The sequence below is a fragment of the Amphiura filiformis genome, chromosome 16 (assembly GCF_039555335.1).
Source record: "Amphiura filiformis chromosome 16, Afil_fr2py, whole genome shotgun sequence".
Classification (NCBI taxonomy): Eukaryota; Metazoa; Echinodermata; class Ophiuroidea; order Amphilepidida; family Amphiuridae; genus Amphiura; species Amphiura filiformis.
The window spans coordinates 59,841,997-59,867,272 of NC_092643.1; the positions used below are offsets into that span (position 1 = coordinate 59,841,997).

Sequence of the window (25,276 nt, forward strand, 5' to 3'; positions counted from 1 at the left end):
GCTTAAACCATTCAACATATTCAAAACCAGTGTCTTATTTTCACCAGATGGCAAGTTTAAATAAACAGAAAACTCTCTGAAATTTCTCATGGTCTGATACACACTTTCTGGTATATAAATTTCTTCCATCATAGTGTTATACAAAAACAAAGACGTCATTTTTTCTAATCCTACTAATAATACCAGATCCAATTGTAAAATCTGGTTGTAGCTAATATCTAAATATTCCAAATTGGTTAAATCTTGAATCCCCTCTGGTAAAGTACCCAGCATATTGGCATTAAGAAACAGAATTTTCAGTTTATGCAAACCTTGAAACACCCTTTCATTCAATTGGTCTAGTTGATTCTCTTTGAGGTCCAAATATTCCAAATTGGTCAAATCTTTAAATATTCTATCTGGCAAAGTACCCAGCATATTGCTATCAAGATATAGATGTGTCAGTTTATTCAAACCTTGAAACACCTCTTCATTCAATTGGGCTATTTGATTCACTTTGAGGTCCAAATATTTCAAATTTGTCAAATCTTCAAATATCCCCTTTGGCAAAGCACCTAGCATGTTGTCACCAAGATACAGATCTTTCAGTTTATTCAAACCTTGAAACATCCATTCATTCAATTGGGTTATTTGATTCTGCTTGAGGTCCAAATATTCCAAATTGTTCAAATACAAAATATTCAGTTTATTCAAACCTTGAAACACCCTTTCATTCAATTGGTCTATTTGATTCTCTTTGAGGTCCAAATATTCCAAATTGGTCAAATCTTGAAATGTCCCCTCCGGTAAAGTAATCAGCATATTCCTATCAAGATACAGATTTTTCAGCTTATTCAAACCTTTAAACACCCCTTTATTCAACTGGGCTATTTGATTCAGTTGGAGGTACAAATATTCCAAATTGGTCAAATCTTGAAATATCCGCTCTGGCAAAGTACCCAGCATATTGTCATAAAGATTCAGATATTTCAGTCCATTCAAACCTTGAAACACTCCTTCATTCAATTGCGTTATCTGATTCCACATGAGGTACAAATCTTCCATATTGGTCAAATCTTGAAATATCCGCTCTGGCAATGTACCCAGCATATTGCTATCAAGGTCCAGACGTCTCAGTTTGCTCAAACTTTGAAAGGCCCCTTCATTCAATTGGGCTATTTCATTCTCTTGGAGGGTCAAATATTCCAAATTGGTCAAATCTTGAAATGTCCCCTCTGGTAAAGTAATCAGCATATTCCTATCAAGAAACAGATTCTTCAGTTTATTCAAACCTTTAAATACCCCTTTATTCAACTGGGCTATTTGATTCAATTGGATGTATAAATATTCCAAATTGTTCAAATCTTGAAATATCCGCTCTGGCAAAGTACCCAGCATATTGTCATAAAGATACAGATATTTCAGTTTGTTCAAACCTTGAAACGCTTCTTCATTCAATCGGGCTATTTGATTCTCTTGGAGGAACAAATATTCCAAAATGGTCAAATCTTGAAACATCCTCTCTGGAAAGGTACCCAGCTTATTGCCATCAAGGTCCAGACGTATCAGTTTACTCAAACCTTGAAACGCTCCTTCATTCAATTGGGCTATTTCATTCTCTTCGAGGTACAAATATTCCAAATTGGTCAAATCTTGAAATATCCGCTCTGGCAAAGTACCCAGCATATTGCCATCAAGATCCAGACGTCTTAATTTATTCAAACTTTGAAACGCTCGTTCATTCAATTGGGATATTTGATTCTCTTGGAGGGCCATATATTCCAAATTGGTCAAATCTTGAAATATTCGCTCTGGCAAAGTACCAAGCATATTGCCATTAAGGTATAGATGTCTCAGTTCACTCAAACCTTCAAACACACCTTCATTCAATTGTGTTATCTGATTCCACATGAGGTACAAATCTTCCAAAAGGGTCAAATCTTGAAATATACCCTCTAGTAAAATACCCAGCATATTGCTACCAAGATACAGATGTCTCAGTTCATCCAAACCTTGAAAAACCCCTTCATGCAATTGAGCTATTTGATTATATTGGAGGTCTAAATCTCTCAAATTTGATAATCCTACAAAAGCATCTAGGTGGAGTACCACCAAACTATTACTCTGTAAATTGAGAGCCTGAATATCTTTCAAACCTTGAAAACTTCTGTCATCTATTTCTACCAAATTATTGGTTGATAGATCTAAAATAACCACATCAGGCGGATAAATAAGAATAGCTACGTGATTATGAGACACACCATGGTAATTACATTGATAAATCACTTCTCTAAAACCAAGTATTGTTTGACAACTAGTTTCAAACTTAATTCTACACTTATTACCATCATACGAGTCACACACCAATTTGCTATTGTACCCTTGTACATTCTTACAGACTGAACCCTGACTTACTTCAACTTCAGTGATATCTTGGTTAGATTCTGGACATAGTTCCAATGTACTCGCTGCTGGTCTTTCATACGTGGACAGACTGACAAAACCTTGCAGTGTTATTGTAACATTTTGTTCAGTTATAATCGAATTACACTGCTTAGATAGCTCATGAACAACTACATACTTATTTGGGCATTTACCAATGTCCCGCATGCGTTCAATGTACAGAAATGACTGATCAAGAGAGACATTCATTGGTCGATTTATCTGCAGTTGGATGTGAGTTCCTTGAGATGCGGCTACTTGAAGGCTGCACAAATGATCAGGACTTCCTTTGAAGTGGGTCACATTTCCATTGGTATTCACAAAGCATGCACTGGTTTCGTTAGCAGAAACTTCCCATAGAGGCTTCACCAATAACTGGGCTGATACTTTCGGTACTTCATTGTTGTTAAATGATATGACTGTGATAATAATAAGGAACTTTGAGAACTGGTGTAAAATGTTTGAAATGGCCATCGTCACAGTTGCCGGTACAAATATTTTCCACCGTGTATCTAAAATTGTTTGCACAATTAGTTAATTGATTAATATCACTGTTCATCAATAAGGGTCTACAGTCTTCACGTGCTCTCAAAAGAGTTCGACCTTTTTGTAGTCTACTACAAAACCTTAAGAATGTGGCTCCCTCAGTTCTCTCCAAAATCTGCTTCTAAATAGTCAGAGTTAAAAACCCGACCTTCCTCTCAACTTGACCCGAAACTCAATGCGCTTGGAGCACTGCGAGTTGCCGATGACTCAATTAATCTACTCGTCATTTTATTGAACGCTAAAATTTACTATTGCTCTGACATCGTGTATTGGGTTGATTAATTAACAATGGTATAGTCTACATTACCAGTCGTTATCCACGGACCCAACGGTAGGTCTAACCTTTTTGTGGACAAGAATGAAGGAACACTTAATACGAGGCACTTAATCCATAGAGCTACAACAGTATCTCTCGATCGTAATGAAGCTTCAGAATCTTATGGTCTCTTGTATAATCTCAATATTATCCTTTTCATACGTTGTATTGCCTTGCTTTATGATCTGGTCTACAAAAGTGGTGGCCCGGGAGTGGTGGATTTTACTAGGTAATCAAGTAGCTCTCAAGACACTCTGTAGTACTATAATTAAAATAGAGATTTAGGGTGCCAAAACGGAGCATGCGATTGAGTAGTTTGACACAATTTTGTACCACGATGTCTCAGCCACAGCTGTCAATAAAGTTTTATCCAATGTGCCTGATATAAAGTTGGGCTGTCCGTCCTTACTTAATCTACAAATGAGGTCATATTGACATTGCTGCTGGAGTGTTTGCTTTCATATGTAATTTCAGGTACAGCTAAAGATAGCCAAATGTACCAAGCTTTAAATCCATTGGAATTGGAATTTATACCAATGAATATTGGCACAAAAGAGAAACGTAGAATGATTTCAAAGAAAAGTTTAAAACTAGTCAACAACACTCACGTTTGTGTCCGAATAATTTCAGAATAACCATACCCTGTCATCAGCGGTATGATACTGGTGAATGACTGATGTATGAACTTTACTGACAATGTCCTTTTTTGACCTTTTGTCAGGTGTTTCTAGAAGTAAAGTGTCATAGATTTTTGAAAGTTCTCGGCCCTGTCCCTATTAAGGGTGGGCTGGTCTCTTTCTTGATGAAAATGGCTTCTCTCACTTTTCTGGGCAAAAGTTTTTCTTCTCTGCAGAGCACTTCGACGTTGTCAGTGTCAGCATCTTGTCCTGTGCGTTTGTGGTGCTCTGCAATTGCTGATGTATTTGAGGCGGTGTAGGCAGTGTGTTCTTTTAGTCTTTCTCCTAAAACTCGGTACACCACTCCTGATTTTTCATCATTCCGCGGTTTATCCTTGGGCGCGACAAGTACCTGACGAAGAATTTGATGAGGTCTGAAGACAGTGGAGATGTTATAATTGCCAAACACTCTTTTGATTTTTTCTGACAAGTTCTGAATGTAGGGACTACTACAAAGTTTTTCTTTTTTGAAAATGAGTCCGCGGCGCTATGAGATTGATCGCTCTTAGGTTTCTTGACTTGAGTCCGTTTGAAACTCGCATTCTGCATAGCCGCAACGTTTCAGAGCCGATTTGACGTGATAAGTTCTTGATCTTTGTCTTTCGAGTCAGTCAGTGACCAATGTGTCCGCCCGATGGAAGAGGATCCTAATGACACTAAGTTTATGTTCTAGTGGATGGAGTGAGTCGAAAGCTAAATATTGGTCAGTGTGTGTTGGTTTTCTATAAACACTGACCTTAACTGTACCGTCCGCTTTTTACCAAAGTGTCCAAAAAAGGCAACTTACCCTCCTTTTCGGGGTCGTTGGTAAACTTAATGAACTCGTTTTGGCTGTTGATGTGCTCTGTGAAATGATGGACCTTGTTTATGTTGATGACCACGAAGGTATCATCCACGTAACGCAACAGAAAATAGAATGATTTATTCAACGCCCGGGCTTCAACGATTCCCTCATATGGGAGAGCAGTTCACATACGTTGTAACTCACAGTTAGTCGAGGCAGTTTGGTGCATCACAAACAGAATTCCATTTATAAACTCAAGCAATTTCATGTTTAGTTAGATTTGTTATTATTCCAGAAAGCAATTATGTTTTCCTTCAGCAAATACAAACAACTTCTAGCCACTTTAACTACACACCAGCCTCCTGCTACATGCTCCAATCCAAATCTGCCACAAATGCCCGTAAATGTACTTTGGCTTGTGTATTTTGATTAATACCACCAACAGTAAAACATGAATAAATCATTGAAATAATGAAATCTCTTTTTACAGATATGTTCTATCTTATACGCTCATTTCTAATATTGAAGCTGCTTTACTATGGATGGGAATTGGTTTATAAAATATTAATTTTTCGATTAATTGTGCATTAGCGGTACGTATTATAATTATTAACATCTACATTTGTAGCTCAGCCTTGATTTGGACAGGGAAGTGCAGCAGCTAGCCGAGTTTCTTCTGAAACTGGCCTTGAAAATATACAAAATTTATTCCCCCAATCCTTACCCATAAACTCTAAACTTCACCCTAAATCTAACTTAAGCCCTAATCATAACCCTAGCCTAATCCTATACAATAAACCTATAACGCTAACCCTAACATTAACTCCAACTTTAATGTCTTAAACCCTATAACTTTTCGGATTAATGAGCCTTCAGACCATTGGAATGTTCCTGAGCTTTCAACATTTTACTATGAACTGTCACCTGCATGTAATATGTATGGTGCCTGTTCTAGAGTTGTGATAAATACTCTTGAATTGGTATGTGTCCTATAATTCACCAAAGTGACCCCCATACCATCATGGGAGTAGGGAGATTAGGATGATAATGAGAACAAACATGTCAAGTTTTGACAATGTAATGGAAAAGCACCTGATCTTCGCATATTGTGCTGTCATTTCTATCACTGTTATAATGTGTACACATTTTATACACACCCCATTAAAACAGTACCTGCAATTTGTTTTATTCCTTACTTTATTGTCATTATCAGTTTTCCACAGAAGTGCAATGTACTTTTGATATAAACAGGGATATGAGAGTGAGACATATCCCTGATATAAATTAGTACTTACAACCTGTACCACATTCAATCATTAATAATCAAACATAAGCTAATATACAAATCAAGCTGAATCAAAGAACCGTGTCTTTTTAGGGAGGCATCATTTCAATTCATGATAGTGGTTTTAGAACAATGATTGAGCATTCCATATACTTCATTGTAATTAAATTCGGATCATTAATTGACTTTGGATTCGATACATTAAATAGATGTACCGTCTTATAAAAGTCAAGGCACTTAGAGAAACATGGTCCAATAAACACAAGATATCGATTGAAAGTACAAACATTACCTTAAGCCTTCATTTAGATTTTTAATATAGCTTCAGAGTTTCTTTAAAAATTAAAAAATTTCAGAATTGTACATATTTGGAATCAGCATGACAAAATGCATTAAAATAAGTACAAACAAGTCTAGTATTGGTTCAGTGATTCTTGAGAATTAATTTAATTCTCTGAAACATTCTGTTGACATAATGTTGCATTCAACAGTTACACTCAATCTCAAATAACTTTCAGAGTTGAAATTACCCTAGTATTGAGAATGCTTTGTTATCCCAATTTTAGCATTAACTCACTTGTCCAGATTTTTGTCCAGAAGTTTAGGCCTACTATTTACTTACAAACACTAACCTGTAAACAACTTAACTGAACATATTAATCAGTTAAGTATTATCATACTTCAAAACTTAAAACTTTGCATCTTATGGGGCAATGGTCAAAGGTGGGCTAAAATCATGACAAAAAAAGGCCTTCCGGGGGGTACCCCATTTCCCCCTCCCCTTACCGTAGCTCAAAAGTTCGACTGTAGGCCTAATGGTCACAAAAATACACTTTTTATTAAATTTCAGACTTTATACTTTAAGAAAATTCATTCGAAACTTTCACAACTTTGTCCCACATGATTGATAAAAAAAACCGAACTTGCTTATTGTATTTTCAGGTATATTTCAATGGGACATTTATTTAGTGGTGTGCCCCCTTGTTTTTCTTCCTATTCACAGCTCGTCACATGCTTCAGAATTTAAAAAAGGAAGTTGGACGGAATTTGATTTCTTCCTAAAATTTTGGTTTCTTGAAGCTCCAGAATAAGTTTCGTTTCCTGAATGTAACGCTGAAGGTAGGAGTCCTATATCAAAAACAGTAGTGCCACCTTTTGAAAATGCGTTTTCCACTGACACAATAATCCAAGAGACATTCATCACGATGTCGATGACGATCATTCAATTCATCATTCATCATCATGTAAATGTCAAGTTCATGTACATGTAACTAGTTGAGTAAGCTTAAATTTTTTTTTTAAAATTCAAGCCGTGCATGAACATTATGCCTACTTGTACACAGCCCAGTGTTGTAGTCGAGTCCTTGTGTCCGAGTCCAAGTCCGAGTCTCTGCCAATTTCTGATGTCCAAGTCCGAGTCTGAGTCCGTATGTATCAAATCCAAGCCCCAGGGTTTTCAGCAATACTTTATCAACGTAGGCCTAATACTTCACCAGAATTATAGTTCCATATTATTTTCTTGTAAATACATAATTTGCTAAACTAGTCCCACCTTAGTGCCGTACTATTACGCTGACTTTCGTATTCGGCGAGGAGGACGATTTCGACCTCCTGGTTTGTTTACAAACAGAGAGGTAGACAAAAGACCGTTCCGCTTGTCCAAACACTCAAGTATCAGAAGGATGGTCCACAATAGCGTGATTCACGTAACATGAATGGGGATTAAAAAGCTGTCACGTAGAACCATGTGCTTCTATTGTCCAATTTGCCATCAAGATTTCATATGGAAACAGTTCAGACCCAGAACAGGATCATGTCAGAAATTAATATTTTGTTCAGGGTCTGATTATTCGGACTAGTCCCACCTATCATGGCTAGCAATATTAATTATGTGGAGGGGAGGGGTGAAATTGCCAAAAAAATGCTTATCCCATCTCGGCCTGCCAAAAATCTTTGCACCCGGCCCTTTGCACATGCCATTTTTTGTGATTCTGATATACAAACCTTACATGTAAATGGTTTAGATATTATGTTGTAAGCGCAGCGAGCAGGGAAACTTGCATAATATGTTAGCGTTTCCGTACTCTAAGCCTTTTTAGAGCATTTTATTTGAAAGGTGCCCCATATGTGCCAAAAATTGCTTGTTCCCCCCTCTCGGCTTGCCAAAAATTGCTTGTTCCCCCCTCTCGGCTTGCCAAAAATTGCTTCCACCCTCCCTTTCGAAAGGCCAAAAAATTCTTACCCCCAATTTTACTTTCCCCGAATGCTCATAATATTTGCTCAGCCCGTACATTGTACTCTTTGTCAAAGACCTTGCGATCCTAGGGGGGCAAGCGGTGAAGCCGCGACAGCGAGCGTGAGTAGAATAAGATAGATGGCGCTCCCACTACATGTATGGTGCTCAAGGCTAAGCCTAAGGCCAAAACTTTTAGTTACAAACTGAATTTATTTGCATGCAAAATTAATCACGTGATGTGATCATTGATCAAGCATAAGAAGAAGTTTAAAATAAAGCGAAAATAAAAGACTTAAAAGACCCTATTTTGCGGACTCGAGGAGGACTCAAGCCGAGTCCCCAATTCCTTGCAGTCCGAGTCCTTAGCTTCGAGTGCAAGTCCGAGTCCGAGTCCTTGAAAAAAGAACTCGAGTCCGAGTCCGAGTTCGAGTCCTGAGTCCTCCAACACTGACACAGCCATTCTTCCATGGAATAACTGTGAACCTACATCATTTCAGCCACTATGCATATGGTCGGCTTTGGTCGCTTTTCACTCACTGATTCGACGTCTTCGAGTCAAATGACAGGAAATGGTCTACTTTTCATTTAGTGGACCTCAACTCTGAAACATTTCAAGTGATAGTTAAAAATGCGATAACCCTTTCGTTACCTTGGACGAAGTGCCGGAAAATGCCAGGTAAAAACATTACAACAAGGTAAGGGGTTAAGCGGACAAAAGTGTGTAAAAATATATTGAGGTGAAAATAAACATTGACAATCTTGGATTGAGACATTTTTGTGTAAAATTGTCTGTATTTTATGATTTTGGCAGCTAAAAATTGAATAGGTATAAAAAGTGAATTCATATTTGTCATCAAACCATGTCATTTTGTATGTATATCAAATTAAAGCCCTTGAGTAAAAAAGCCAAAACTGAAAACCGTTTTGTCATAGCGCTTTCCGTTGCAAAGTTACATCTTGTCAAAGATTGACTAACAGAAGTTTGAAAAATATTGTGGGTGTCCTCCTCAGCAAATGTCACAACATGGCTTTAAGAGTGCCAAGTGTTGAAAAACACAACAAATATTTGCCATTTGGCTGATTCCATCATCAGATCGGATTAGACTGCAGAATTCTGTCTTTAATGTAGGTACAAAAGGCAAACATTAGCAAAACAAAACAGCATACATTGTAGTCTCATCAGAGCAGCTTTTCTATGGAACTGTTATTAAAATCCCTCTAAAATTCCATGTGTTATTCTTTCATCACACAAATAAATTGTATTGTGTTTGGGCCAATTTGGCTGACTAGCAAATTTATGTGCTAATGTTTGCCTTTTGTACCTACATTAAAGACAATTCTCCAGTCTAATCCGATCTGATGATGGAATCGGCCAAATGGCAAATATTTGTTGTGTTTTTCAACACTTGGCACTCTTAAAGCCATGTTGTGACATTTGCTGAGGAGGACACCCACAATATTTTTCAAACTTCTGTTTTTTACACGGTTGTAATGTCAAAGTACTTAAAAGTAAACTAATACCCTGCAAAAGTCAAGACTTTAGGTGCTGTAGTTTTGTCAAAATCCAAGATTTTGAATAAACCGTCTGAACAAGACCATGAAAACAGTTTATTGTTATGAATGGAAATATTAGTCGAATGTGTATGCAATATTCATAACACAGTACATGTATATGCACATGGTGTGTCAGCACGGCCAATCAGTCATACACACATCAAAGGACCGTGCCGTGTTATCATTTGTAAACACAATTTGTAAACACTTTCTTCGAGCTAGGGCTTTGAGGAAATAACAAAAATATTATGGGCTCTCTGTTTTTATAATGTGTTGACAAAGCCTTTCCAATTGCAATGAATGAATAGTAAATTTTGTAACAAATTAACACTTAATAAGGGCCTCCCTCATCAAGTTTCGATAAAGTCCGGATGATATGTTATTTATTTTACTTGACCTTATTCATATCGATATCACATTCACCCAATCCTCTATATTGTACTAGCCAGATTTTTAATGTTACCCGGCTCTTTTAAAAATATTCTATAGATACAGACAACAATGGCTGCCAGCAACTTAAGTCAAGATATTGAAGGAAATGATTCAAAGAGCCCGAGTCAGAGAACAGAGGAAGACGATGTTGAGGAGTTGATCTTGGACTATGCGTGTAAAAATTATATGCAACGTGTCATTTCAGGTAAGTCCACAATGGCTAGCTAGCCTTACATTAAATGTACCGGGGACTGAATCACATTTTACAATTTATAGTGGGAAGGTTATTACAATTGATTTTGACCGAGTTGCTAACATATACTCTGTGCCTCAGCTGAGGTAAATCACAGTCACTATACTTGTTGATACAGCTGAGGTAAATCACAGTCACTATACTTGTAGATACTGTATCGTCAGTCACAACACATATAGTGACTTGGGGTGATTTTGGTAATTTTTATGAAATTTGGCCCCAAATTTTTTTTTAATTGTATTTGTGCTTGCCTGTTCCATTCCCTTTCTTTTAAGCAGTGCATTTCTCTGTTGAACAATAAATAGCATTTTGAAGTCTTGCAATTTTCCCAGGTATGATCCGATATTAGTATTTGTGAAAACCTCCATCTATTTGTATTATAATTTCCAGACTTTTCAAATTAAAAGAATCATTCTAGTTATATTTTTCATATTTTTTGCTGCAGAAATCCTTCGAGACAGAGATGAGAATTGGTACCACACTCTCCATAACATCCCTCACTTGAGATTTATTGCCTCCACACTGTATTCCATCATCCATGAGGAGGTTGTCAAGGATTATGAGGAGGCATTGAGACAGCTCTACGTCATCCATGGTGCCAAAGCTGATCTGATATCAGCAAAACAGTTTGTGAAGTTGACAGCTGGATTAAAAGCAAAGGTAAGAAAAATTGTAATCAAATATTAAAGTTGTAAATGTTTGGTTGGCCTGACTTGATAAGGCCAAAAAAAACTGTTTGTTTGTCCACGTCCGACCGACCGTGTACTCTGGTCCCGACCGTGTCTTTTTTTTATTTTTTAATTTGCGTTGAATGTGCTAGTAAAACAGTGGTTAGTATAAATTTAAAGAAAGAAAATGTAAAGAAAATGAACAGTATAACATGCAGAACCATCTCAAGAGTTAAACCAGTAAAGTGCTGTGTGTTTTGACTTATTTACTAGTCTTCAAATTGTCAGTTTCAAGTGTAATATCTGTAAAAATTTTTTTTTTTTAATCCGACCTACCGACCCAACTGTTTCATAAGCCTCTATGGCCTCTACAATTTTTTTTTGGCCTAATGATGTGAGCTAACTGATACAAAATGTGGTCAGTTGTCAGCAGATATAAAAATTTTCCTGTGGGCATTGTTTTCAATTTGCCCAGTTTTATTGAGCACACTTTTCAATTTTACACTACTTGAATGTGAAAATATCATCAGAAAGTGACCACAAGTACAATATATAGTTCTATACTGAAATATGTAGTTCTTTATTGCATGTCATTGTAAATTTTAAAACAACTTTACAATGTTTTGTTTATTTTTCTTCAGATTATTTTGGGTAAATTGGAGACTCAATTTGATTATGCAGTTGTCTGTGCCAAGCTTAACCAGTTCTTTCCTAAAGCAGAACTTCATGCAAAAGGAGTGGTAAGGATATTATTAACAGGAGTTCATATCATTAAAAAAATAGAAGTAATAATTATGATATAACCCATACACAAATTCTTGTCATTTGATCAGTGCAATATTCAAATTTTCCATTCCACTCATGCAGAGCTACCATGGCTATACTGACAAATTTTCTTGCACGGTGGTCACTTCGACTCATCAATTATAGGAGTGGGTCAAGCGCGTAGCCAGGATTTTGACAACATTGATGTAATTTATGTTATAACATTAAAACATAAATTACACCTTTCAAATTTAGAGATAACCTTGTCACTGATTAATTTGATAAGGCTAATGAAATGATTAGCTTCCCATCACATTTTTTCCAGTGAAATTTGAGGTCATGATTTCATTATTCATTATTTTGGAAAATTTCATTATTGTCAAAACTTTCATTTATATGGCTATTACCTATATTGTTGATGGAAGACCATCTAAAAACAGGTATTAATGCTTAGATTATCATTACAGACATTTTGCAGCAGATTGAGAAAAGATTTGAATTTGTTTTTAATATTAAAATGAAAAGAAATGTGCAATTTTTGTATTTACTAGAAACATGATGAGGTAATCCTTAAATTTCCATTATTTACCACATCCTCTACCCCTACAACTAAGAAAAACTGCTGATCAGCAGGGGATGTCAGACATATTGAGAGTTTCAATTTTGATATTTCCATCTCAATTTGCAGATAATTGACTTTTTTTATGAAAATAATGAAAGTTTTGGTCAAATTGAAAAGGTGATGCGGGCGGGTGATGGGAAACTAATAATTTCATTACATAGGCTTAACCAGGCAGATTTAATCCCCAACACAGGGCATGTGAATTTCAAATGGAGTCACCCATTTAGGTAACCCCATTTAAAATTCACATTCCTTAGGAAGGTCATGTCTTCCATAGGGGGTGTATGAATTTCACTGTAAAAGCTCATTATTGGTGACTATCAAACATGATAAATCTATGTCAAATGTACCTGAACAATGGAAAAATAGATGCCTTTTCTGCTGTATGAATGTAGGCACTGCAACAAAAATGCCTGAAACTACTTCATTATTGTCTGAAAATGTGTATTTCAATATACTTTTGTACAGGGACGATACGAGCAAAATGCCTGAAATCTGACAGGCAAATGCTTGAAAACTATACATCTTTGCATGTGTATGTATAATAGCACTACATCCAAAAATAATTTCAAAGCTTTGTTTGATTATTTTGTTGAACTAACATTATTATGATTTGTTTTTAACTCATTCCACCAGACCCATGAACAAGCCAGACTTAACAACTACCAGCTAAGTCTCCGTCGTAAGCTGACCAGACTTATTGTGAGTCCTTCTGTGAGACAAGCCTATCAAGATAGTGTTGAGAGTCATGAACTTGGTGATGTTCTTACAGCATCCTTACAGGATTTGGTGAAAGTCTACACTGGAAGACTGAATGAGAACTTAACAGTACCTGTGATTGAACAGGCAAGTATCTATGAAGAAATTGAATACCTAAGTGGAAGAAGGGCCCAACTCCACCATTTTACAAAAATGAGTTAAACCCGTCATTTTATTGCATCCAAACAGTTATTCCTTGTTTGCGAAAGAAGGGCTCAAATCCACTGTCTAAATGTGAGTGGACGCGGCGAATCAGCCGTAAACTCGGCGAATTGTATTCTGAGTTAAAGTGTAAAATGTATGTGAAGGTCGTATTCATAGGTGTATCAATTCGTTGCGACAAGTATCTTATCAAACGCTGTTTAAATCAATCAATAATACTACTGCTGAAGAGGATAATAAGCTTCTACCTATTTCTATAGAATAGTTCTTGTCTTTGTTTGCTTTGGCTAAATCCTGTTCAAGTGGTAGACAACAAAGCATTGTATTTTGTCTAGGTATGTATAATCAACAATGAACAATGAGAGGATATTTCTGAACCTCGTTGACTTGGGGATGATTTGAAATGACCGCCAATTATGACTGTTGGATATTTATTACCAGAAATGTAGAAAAAAAGACACATGTAGAACCGATAAAAAATACAATTTTGTCAAAGGAACAGAGTTCAACAAATCATAACCCGCTTTTGGATATCGTTTGAAGTCAAATGATATACCATTTTAAAGCTTATGGTATATATTTTCTAAACACGAAATAAAACAAAATTGACCGGGCCGACTTTACGGCTGATTCGCCGCGTCCAGTCACAAATAGTCTAGTAATAGGATGGTAATTGGGTCATGTTTACCAAATTACCATCCTAACCAAGTAGTATCAAATCAATTAGAATTAAAAAGTTTTTTCTTTTAAAAGTTCATTCATCTGTAGAAATAGATGTTTGTATAAAAGAGGCAGAACTGTTACTTTGGTATGTGATGCAAGCAGGACTCTGTTTTCTCTGCACTCCACAGATAGCGTCAGAAGGTCCTCACTCTCAAATCTCACGAGATGTACAGGACTCGCCGCTAAGCTGCATGGACCACCTTCTATCCATATGCTTCAAAGGACCACCATCTGAAGATCAGCTGCTTCATCTGGTAACCTTAACCAAGGAAGCGCGATCAAAAGCTGCTGCTACAACAGATGATGTGGGATTACTGAGTTCGTCCAGTTCAGATGAAGCGGGACAGCGTAGATCAACTAGGATCAGAACAGCAAAGCAAGGAGTGTCGCAAACAGGATCTGCTCTTTTGCAGGGAACCAGTCACCATGGTAACATGTCACATTCTTTGATAATTTAGCAATGTAGGTTTGCATTTGTAAGGTCTGTGAACTTGCATACATGTCACTTAAATGGTGCTAATCACACTGAAATGTATTGGGCCATGCTATTGTTATGAATATTAATCGCTGGACAAAAGCCACTCTGAAAATTACACTGAAATACCAAGAGTAACACTGAAAATGGCTTAAGTAATACTAGAAATGGTTTTCAGTGTGATTTTCAGTGTCAAAATTTCATAGTGTGTGTATGGTACCTAAATATATGTGACCATCCACCACAAAGTGGTAGTAAAGTCAGCTCTAGATCATTTTCTGTTTATTGCAGATTTTGCAAGAATGCACTTTCAGCTTTAAAATGACACCTCAACCAGCTTCATTGGACATCTGGAAGTGAAGTTATGCTTCATCAAAGGTCAAATTCCTAATATATTTTACATATAAATCCATATACTGTTTTTGATTGTATCTCAAAATGGAAAATGCCGACTTTACGACCACTTTGTGGTGGATGGGCACATATTGTTTTGAAATATGTATGAGCATTTAAGCACATAAAAAATGAGAAAGAAAGAAAAGAGGACTTGCAAGTTAATTTTGACTTTCAATTGCTGTATTATTTTGCTTGTTGTAGGTTTACAAGGAAGCAACTCGCGAAATGAGACCTCTAGGACAACTGGCGGTAAAAGTGCACACAAAGGCAATACAAGTCCCATTACCAGAAAACAAGGGATGCCAAGCACCTCAGATGGTACCAGTGCAGTGATTACTTCAAAACCTGCTAGTGATATTGAAAAAAAACTGTGTGAAGAAGTGTCTACAGAACATGAAGTTGTGCAAACACCTGAGCGCACATTAAGACACTTGCCTCCTAAAAGTAAAATATATTTCAGTACATCAATGAACAGATCAAGTCGGTCGTCGCAACCTACTCAAACCTCTATTGTTAACCGTACAGACGATGGATCTAGTCAGGCTAAGTCTGCAGAACCAGCAACTGGTTGTATTGACAAAACAGGGCCTACTTCAGTGCCTTGTGGAACACCAGATGCTGGTCATGAATCAACTGATCAAACTAAGGTGAACAATACAAAGGGAATATTTGGAAGTGAAAGTGGTAACAGTCAGCGCAATAGTGAGAGTAGTGGAAGCTCTTCGTCACAGTCTGTCACAAGTGTGTCTTTGCTGCCAGCTAGTAGAGGTAAAGTGATACAGATTTCACACAAAGCAAAGAGGAGTGATGTTTTGGTAGAAGAGGATGAAGAATCCCAGCAACAGCATGTTGAATATACAGGGTTTGTACTGACCAAAGTATCATGATTTGAATGTTTGGAGCACAAAATGACTAACTGCATGAGTACCAAAGGGTTAACCTTTGTTTAACCTTAACAGTCAACACTTTTGTGCACCAACTTTCCAAGCAGCTCATGCAGGTGACGATTTTGCGCTTCAAGCAGTCGCTATCTTTGTTACAGGATTTATTACATGGATTCTGATGTATTCCAGTGGCATAGCCAGGATTTTAATGTGTGTGTTTGGGGGGGGAGGGCAAATTTTTGAGCCCATTTGTCAATTTTTTGTCCCATTTTAATGTCACCTCTGACCACCCATCCATGACCACAGTATTAGGTGAAGCCATGTAATTTTGGCAAACTGACAGGAGTTACTATGCGTGGAGAAGTAGAAGCTCCTCAGTGTGTATATGCATGGCTTTAGCTCTAAGGCTCTCACCAGTTCCCGGGTACTTGAGTTCTCACCTGTCCTTGGCCTACCCGGGTCAAAATTCAAGTAACAGGTTGCCCCAATTTTTTTTACAAAAATTGAAAAAAGAAGTTATAAACCCTAAATTACTTGTTATTCAAGGTTAGAAACTGGAGAAATACTGCTACCTAAAAATGCATACTAATTCAAAGTGTTCCTAGCTGTTCAATAGAAGCAAAAGTAATTAAAATGTACAACTTTCTACGCAGCTTTGATTTGTTTTTTTGTTTTGTTTTTTGTGTTTTTTCATGTGCCTGGATTCCCACCCAAAATTTCAATCTGGATGAATTCAATTCATCTGAAACAAAAATTGTGGACATAGCTTTCTTAGTCAGAGGCAAAGTCAATTAAATATTCTCCTGTAAAACCAGATATATTGCAATGATACATTGTACTTTCACAAATTAACTGAGATAAAGAATGCTTTGACATATTTACTACATTGCATTTTCTATTATTTTAGCTGTTTCCCTTCGGAACACCATAAATGAGGCAAATACATATAGACATAATTATAGACTATTAATTATTATCTTCTAGGTCTATTACTGTGATTGAGGAAACACCATTAAGTGGTGAAATCAACAATGAAGATGCCCCTATAGACCAGTGTAATACTGTGACTAGCAGTGGCAGTACTACTAGTGGACCCAGTCAGACATCTCAAACCAAGGTTGGTAACCATGTACATGAAACTATCAGTGGCGGTGCCAAGGGGGGGCATATAGGGAACATTTGTCCATCTCTCAGCTTGAGCTTTGCATCCCAGTCAGAACCAAAATTCGCTGAAAAATCCTACTTTTTGGGACAAAAATGCAAATTGTTCAGATTTTTAACCCCAGGATCTTTTTTTTTATCTGGTGCCGCATATGACAACTATATGTGATTCATAACATTTGCGTATCACAGCATATGTGCATCCCAGTCCCAATCAAATTGCTTGTATGATGACTTACATGTATGCACACATGTATGGAAATTATTGATATCCATCAATGACTTCCGAGTGTAAAATAGCAAGGGATTACGTGGTACAATGATTCTTGTGTGCGTGTATCTTTTGCCCCAGAACATTTCATTTGCACAAACTATCTATATTAGCACATGCATGGCGTGCATGTGGCCCAATCAAGCACAATCACAGGGGTTAGAGTTTCGGTTTGAATCTGTTATTAAATTAAAGATTGTTGAAAAAACGTGTGACTCAAGTTGATTCTCATAAGTTTTCAAAGTCTACAGAGTGGCTACTTTCACAACACAATTAATATTGACTACAACTACGTCTTTGTAATCTGTGAAGAGCAGTGATGTAGATCTCAGGACCTTTGAATTTGACGGTGTACTGCCCAACGTTCCCTGCTGGAATCAAGCGGTCAGGAAAAGTGTGCACCTGTTGTTTAACTTTACAATTAGTCTCGCTTGTAGAGATGGCTTGTTGTGGCTGTTTTGAAAGTTTCAGGTTCTTGTATGCTATAGCTATGGTTTCTGGTATAGAGTTCCAGTCTCTAATTGTTCTGGGGAAAAATGAGTTCTTGTAGCAGTCTTTTGTGGCTGCTAATGTTGCGAAAGCTTGAGAATTTGTATGCCGTGACGCACATGGGGCGGGCTGGAGGAGGTTTCCAATTACAGGTTGGGATAGGTGACCACTGATGGCTTTTTGAAGTAGGGTTAGTCTTCTACATTTCCTTCTGGACTGCAGTGACTCCCAATCCAGCTTTTGAAGTAACTCTGTCATGCAACTCTGCGATCTAGACTTGTAATCCCCACTTACAAAGCGGGCCTCTCTTCTTTGAATCATTTCTAGCTTGTTGTTTAGAACTTTACCAAAGGTCGAACCAGTGTCTTGTAGGCTTGACTCTTTCACATGTTGGGGGCATGAATATAAATTTCTACGTATAAAGCCAAGGGTACGATTTGCAGATGCTGTTACATTGTCTATGTGTTTATTTCAGGTGAGTTTATCAGTGATTGTCACTCCGAGATATGTGTGGCTGTTTGTTGCCTGCAATATAGAATTTCCCAGGGTGTAGTCAAAATGGAAGACAGATCTTTTATGTGTGAGTTTCATAATGAAACACTTCTCCGGGTTAAAATGCATTTGCCAGTCTTGTTCCCATTTTATGAGTGTGTTCAGGTCTTGTTGCAATTCATCTGCATCAAACTGATTTTGTATTTCTCTATTTAACACACAATCGTCTGCAAAGAGACGAACTGTGGAATTTATGTTATCTGGGAGATCATTTATGTATACAAGAAACAGTAGTGGCCCAAGTACCGTGCCTTGGGCTGCTACCTGGTCTTGGTCTCAAGAATACATGAATGTGTGAAACATATGAATACGATTTTCAATTGAAAAGATCTCATTAACAACTAATTTTGTACTAATTTGATTGCTTACTTTGCTTTCAATACCCATGCAGGAACAACTAGATGAAGGAGATAGCGACGACCTCCAAGACAGTAATGTATCTTCTGTGTTTGATTCATTATCCATTGTTGACCCCAGTCCTGAAGCCTTGGAGTCTTCAAGTAAATACACATTTATAAGAACACCACTTGTGACATCACAAGGTGGGTAATGCTATTTCACATAGGTAGTTTTGAGATGCCCTGGCTACTGCATTGATGTTCTTTGTTTTACATGTACCTGTTCAAGCCAGAAGTATGTCTGTATGTCCTTTGTGAAGGGGGGGGGGGGGGTGGCACAATGGGCCATTCACGAAGGACATACTACTGGCTTGTACAGGTGTGAGGCAAACAAAGAACATCAACTCAGCCAGAATGTCTTGAAAATACTCAGAATGTCTTGAAAATACTAACTTGCGACTTAACACTTATTTTGTGGTAGCAAATCACATATGATCGGGACTTTTTATGTTGAAGCCTATGACCAACACGCAAAGCAATGAAAGCATGAACACTACTTCCATCTACCAGGTGGTACTTGGCTGGGTGGTACACCATAATTGAGAAGTTGGATGTGTACTTACAATTTGTTGAAAACAAAAACAAATCTTTCTATTTTTCCTGGGTGAGAATACCGGAAAACCTCGTCTACAAGCATATAGAGTGTTTTTGATGAAAACTGAATTAATCCAGATGCCATCCATCGACAAAATTATACTATTATGGAGTTTGAGCAAATTAATACTGATACAAGCATATACAAACAAATAATATTGTAAGACCAATCTATTGTATTGGCATATTTACGGCTATCTTGTATTTAAAATTTGTCTTTCATCCAAAACACTATATACGTTCATCATTTTTGTCTTTAAGACGTATTGGGTGTATATTCGGCCTTATCTGTCTGATAAAGCTACATCATGTCTTGTCAATTCAATTATTACATCCCGTCTTGACGTCTGTAACGCGTCCTTGACTGGTATCACCACTGACCAACTTAACAGACTTCAAAGAATACAAAATTGCGCGCCCATTTAATCATGAAGAAAAGGAAGTATGAGCATATCACCCCGTCATATATGAGCTTCACTGGCTGCCATTAGAATTTTGGATTCAGTATAAGTTAGCTGTTTTTGTTTTTCGGCACTTTGAAGATACTTTACGCTCTGCACGTACAAACCAGCTCGATCACTTCGATCTTCTACTGAAAGATTATTGAAATCTCCCCGTGTAAATCTAAAATCGACTGGTGAAGGCTCCTTTCATTTCGCTGCCCCGGCTGTTTGGAACTCGCCCAAACAGCCTCCGAATAATACATTCGCTTACTCAGTTCAAAAAGCAACTTAAAACTCATCTTTATCTTTGTGCTTTTCCGGATTCACATATGTAACTTGTTTGTCTTTATTGTTTGTGCGCCTTGAGTTCTTTTGAAGATTGCGCGCCTACTAAGAACCCTCCATTATTATTATTATTATTATTATATACTTGTAGACAAGGTTTTATGGTATGTTAGAGGATCAGGATCAAACTGAACAACTATAGATTAAAATATTAATTAGTTCAGTTGGTATAGAATAAAATTCTGTCCTCCATAAGGTACCACAGGGTAATTTGCATGATACTACAATAAAACAGGTAATAGGTATGAATGGTTGTGGAATCGATCTGGAGACCTGTCCCTCTGTCATCTTAAGCTATCTTAGAACTGTCCTCCAACATGGCTGCCATTTCAATTTTTATACCGTTGCGGTTGATTTATTGCATACACTCTATAGAGCATTGGACCAGTAAACCGAAGGTCCCAGGTTTGAATCCTGGATGGCCGGTTGATTTTTTTCCCTGGCTATCATATATGTTGTGTGATGAAAAGTGTAAACCCCAAATTTATATTGTTTAAATGTTGTTTTAATAGTTTCTGCCGGTGATGAGTCGGAGAGTGAAAATGATGATGACTCGGTTGTGTCGGATTCAGAAGGAAGCTCTTATATCTATGATGAGGACAGTGGCTCAGAGGTAAAAACATTGCTACATATTATGTTACCATTTTTTCACCAGGTACATAATAGTGACTTGAGTATGCTCCTGTCCTGTGGGTGCGGGGGATACTCGGTACAAATGACCATACAGGTATGTGCCGCAAATATGGGTCTCATTTTTGGGCCTCGGGTATAACAACGGTTCTCTTTTTAGAGGTCAATATTGCTATAAAAATTGATAATGTTTTGAAAAAATGCACCAATTTTACCTAACTGGACCGCAAATTTCAAAATGTTTTTCAAAAATAGGCCAAATTTGCATGGAAAATATGTATAATTTTGAGTCCACTTTCTGATTCTCAGAGGCACATCCCTCCATGAACCAACCCTGAGTACCCACAAGGGCTCCTGTACAATATATGTTGTATGTATATTTGCGGGCTTCTCATATAACAATGGCCCCCTTTCTAGGTTAGTTTTGGTATAAAAAAGGGAATTTTATCAAATTTTTATGAAAAAAAAATCACCAATTGGCAATTTCACCTAACTGGAGCCCAGGTTTCAAAACATTCATAAAATCAGACTAAATTTGGCCAAAAGTAGGGGCCTCGGGTATTAAAATGGTTCCAATATTCTTGGAAAATGGGTATAAATAATAGTAGGCTTTTTTCAGATTCTCAGAGGTATATCCCTAATCAAACCAAACTTGAGTACCCCCACCATATGGTCATACCATGCATGCTTGAATATAATGGTTCTTTGCTTTAAAATGGATGTGGCACAATCTAATCTGATCGGGCCAAAAGAGGCAAATTTATTATAATATATTTTATTATTTTTTGCTGGCTAATTTTAGTGTATCCTAACCCTAACACTGAACACTGCTTTTTGCTATCAGAAGTTAAAGAAGGAACAGAAAAGGAGAGAAGATGAACAAAGAAGTCTCTTAGAACCCCCAGGATTCGAACCTTAGACCCCTCGCATGCCAAGCACATGATCACTGGCCGGTAGCCACATGGGTTACGCTAGCCCGGTCAGCGATTTCGTGAGCATATAGCACTTAGGCTGATTGCGTCATGGCATCACATGGGATTCATGCATTTGTCGTGGTTATCATCGTGGTATTTAGGCGTGTTCGAGTTAACATAGGCCTTGATCTGGGAAATGCATGTTAACTAATTGCACAGTTGCTGCCTTCTACCCTGTTGGATCAGATTGCATCACTTATTCTAATGGCAGAACAATTCACAAATCCCTGTCAATTGATTCAATCTCTTTCTGCTCAATCAGGAATATTTTACTGCAGAAGAACAGCAGCAGTTACACAGACGTATACCATCAATGAAGGAATACTTGCGCTCACCTACTAGACGTGTAGCACTGCCGTCGGCCAACAATCACAGCAGTGATGATGATGTACTGGTGATAAGACCATGTGTAGTGCTCTTGCATAAAATGCAGGTAGATATGCATTTTGTTTTATTTAAAATCTGTATCAAAAATGTTTGTAGTTCTGGTTCCCACTGTGATTGCAATTTGCATATGTTGCATGTCCGAAGTGCTATGTATATGCACAACAAGGACCTACATCCCTCGAAACCTCGGTATAACCTCAAAAGTTGAACTGGGTGCAGCCCCAGGCCCACCTCCTTGTGCATGTCACTGACACACAGAAAATACCTCCGAACATTTATACTACAGAGGCAAGTGTGAATTGAGAATGTAAGGTGATGGGTGAACATTATAAGTGCATAAAAAGTTATCCATCTCAAATGATAAGTTTACTCCGGCATATATGTCTAGGGTATGCAATGGAGTTAAAACAGGGAAAGACTTCAGATGCAAAAACCGATATACCCTATGCACTTTTCTTGATCTGAGATATAAGCAAATATAACTTGTCAAGTAAAAATGAACATAATAAGAAAATATGTGCTATTTTTAGGTCCTTCTAAAGAAAAGACCTTATGGCATCATGAGTCGTGTGTCAGTCAGTCGGTCTAGTCAGTCTGTGTCAACAATAAAGACTTTTGGATATTAAAATTTTGTCTCATATGAACAGTTCAAATCCTATTAAAAATATTAGTATGTTTTGATGAATCCAAGATCCAAAACATAATAATGATAATGATAAAATTGGATGCTTTATGCCCAATATTTGTTGGTTGAGCTATGAGTTTTAAAATATTGGACTAGACTACGTCTTGTCCAATATTTTAAAACTCATGAATTGGTGGTGTTCACCGTCAAAGGTCATTTATGTCAGCTTGTAAAATAGGATGAATGGACGGTCTGAAATAAATATTTACTACAATGCGTGGTGTACTACCCATACCTTTGGATGACCTATTTGTGACCACCATCCATATTTTCTTTTTTGAAACCATACAGAGAGACAAAATGTCGAGAGAAGGCAAAGTGTCATTAGGTTCTGGGCCACCTTCAGAGACAAAGAAAGCATCAAGCAGCTTCAGGAAACAATACACAAACTGTTGCAAATGTGATAACTGTCTACGAGATGATTGTCGAGAATGCAATTTCTGCAGGGATATGAAGAAATATGGTGGTCCACGGAAGCTGAAGCGAAGATGCAAAATGAGGCAGTGCTCAAATGTAAACAGCGAAGCCGAAACGGTATGTTATATGTGACCAGCTCCAACAAAACCCGGAACAAGTCGCCAAACATGTTTTTGAGGCCTTTAATATAATAAAGATGACATTCCCATAAAAAAGCAAATTTTGGAATTCTCAATTTCATTGTATTTGATCGTGGGACTAAGTGGACTTTCAAATCCTTGAAGTACACATTCCCCCCAATCGATTGCAAAATTTAGACAATCCCATAGGAAAATGGCAAAAAAAACGGCGAACTATAAAATACGACCATTTTGCATGGAAGAACCGCGGTTCTTCCCAATGCAAAGGTATAGGAGCGAATTGCAATAGTGTGTAAGAGGCTGAAACTCGTCTCTTACACTCGGGAGATTCTAGCTTGTTTCTAACCGTCGTTTTACCGTACAAATATACCTCAAACGGCTTGTGCCCCCCAATCAGACCCGATGCCCCCCAATCATGGTCGGTGCCCCCCCCCCATATGATGACCCACGCTCAGTTGCCCATAGAACAGGTGTTACTTTCTGTTGCCTACGCCTAATATTTCCTTCTAGCTCACATCTGTATAAAACATCTCTGAAAAATGTTCCTTAATTACAGTCACAACTTGCAAGCATCTATGAATGTTATATCTGTGGGAGTGATGATAGATCAGATCCATACAACACACTAATGGAATGCCACCAATGCAACCTGGTGACACACCCAGAATGCCTGCGGAGTGAAGGCTATGTAGGTGAAGGCGTCATTATTGATGAGATGGGCAATAGCTGGGAATGTCCTAAATGTTATGCAGGAGAAAGTGTTGAACAGGTGAGTGAAATTATAATATTGGCAACTAATAGAGAATGTGAGAGGGCCTAGTTTACACCTCTTCTGGAATTGAATGACACTTATTTTTTTATGTGCTAAGGGTGTTTACTACCAGATTTGACCAGTTCCCAAAATTAAAAAGTGGTTTTGAAGCCGTGTGAGGGTCAAGTTCAGGTTAACACAGGGGTCAGATTTCAAATTTGGTTAAAAACCACACTAAGTGTTCACCATAAGGATTCAGAAAAAGTATAGTTTGACCTATCTTTGACATATTGTTTTTAAGTGGTTAGTTGTTTTGGGGCCACACAGGGGTCAAAAATGAAAATTGCTTGAATTTCTACTTTTACCAAAATTTGATATCACAGATGGATTAATCAAGTGCTTGCTATTCTAAATATATATACTTTTTGACCAACAATTTAGCAGTTATGAAGCCCAAAAGGTGTCATAAGTCTAGGGTTAAGATCAACCTTCATGCTCATAGTATATCAACAAAACTTGGTATAAAAAAGGAAGATTTTTAATTGCCTGTTTTGTTAGGAAAAAATCATGTAATAAATGTTCATAACTATTTAAGTTTCTACTGAGTACAAGACATTTTTCATTTTATTTCACACAGGTAACAGAGGCATATGACCCAACTCCATTTGTACGGAGATCCAGGAGATTACGTGAAAAGGCACAGTGATGATGAGTACAGGCCATCCAGTACATTTCAACTGTTTGAACCGGACTTTTGTTATTTTCACATGAAACAATAATATTTGAGGTGGCTATACTATTTTTCACCTTGGCCAGTCGGTGAAGTTAGCACACCTATAGGAATCAGCTTCAAATTGTGAACGGTCGCTCAAAATGCTGGACGTACTACATATACACACACACACACCCCATTTATAAAAACTACATAGATATAATATCTATGTATGTGTAACTGTTGCCTCGCTGTTTGTCCCTGACTTGTCAAGACAAAAAAATAGTATAATTGAATTTAGTCTATGACATAACGCAAAACCTTGTAGCATATATATGCCCATAAACGAGGGTTTTTTGAAGAAAGAGA

At 37.4% G+C, this 25,276-nt stretch overlaps 2 protein-coding genes across 2 annotated transcripts; both read left to right on the top strand.

Moving 5' to 3' along the window:
* Positions 1 to 7,068: 7,068 nt before the first annotated feature.
* LOC140172782 (uncharacterized) lies at positions 7,069 to 18,981 on the top strand. Its single transcript, XM_072195909.1, has 9 exons — positions 7,069 to 7,148; positions 10,315 to 10,456; positions 10,950 to 11,164; positions 11,814 to 11,912; positions 13,196 to 13,405; positions 14,332 to 14,632; positions 15,276 to 15,936; positions 16,943 to 17,075; positions 18,823 to 18,981. The coding sequence occupies exons 2-9, from the start codon at positions 10,321 to 10,323 to the stop codon at positions 18,979 to 18,981; spliced, it is 1,914 nt and encodes a 637-aa protein (XP_072052010.1). The 5' UTR covers positions 7,069 to 7,148; positions 10,315 to 10,320.
* A 3,216-nt stretch (positions 18,982 to 22,197) lies between these two features.
* Positions 22,198 to 25,060, top strand: LOC140136645 (lysine-specific demethylase 2A-like). Its single transcript, XM_072158323.1, has 3 exons — positions 22,198 to 22,248; positions 24,001 to 24,213; positions 24,833 to 25,060. The coding sequence occupies exons 1-3, from the start codon at positions 22,243 to 22,245 to the stop codon at positions 24,899 to 24,901; spliced, it is 288 nt and encodes a 95-aa protein (XP_072014424.1). The 5' UTR covers positions 22,198 to 22,242; the 3' UTR covers positions 24,902 to 25,060.
* Positions 25,061 to 25,276: the final 216 nt, after the last annotated feature.

Coding starts and splice junctions, on each gene's coding strand:
- LOC140172782 (XM_072195909.1), top strand. CDS start 10,321: ATGGCTGCCAGCAACTTAAGTCAAGATATTGAAGGAAATGATTCAAAG. Junction 11,165..11,813: donor CAGCTGGATTAAAAGCAAAG/GTAAGAAAAATT, acceptor ATTTTTCTTCAG/ATTATTTTGGGTAAATTGGA. Junction 15,937..16,942: donor CAGCATGTTGAATATACAGG/GTTTGTACTGAC, acceptor ATTATCTTCTAG/GTCTATTACTGTGATTGAGG.
- LOC140136645 (XM_072158323.1), top strand. Junction 24,214..24,832: donor CAGGAGAAAGTGTTGAACAG/GTGAGTGAAATT, acceptor TATTTCACACAG/GTAACAGAGGCATATGACCC.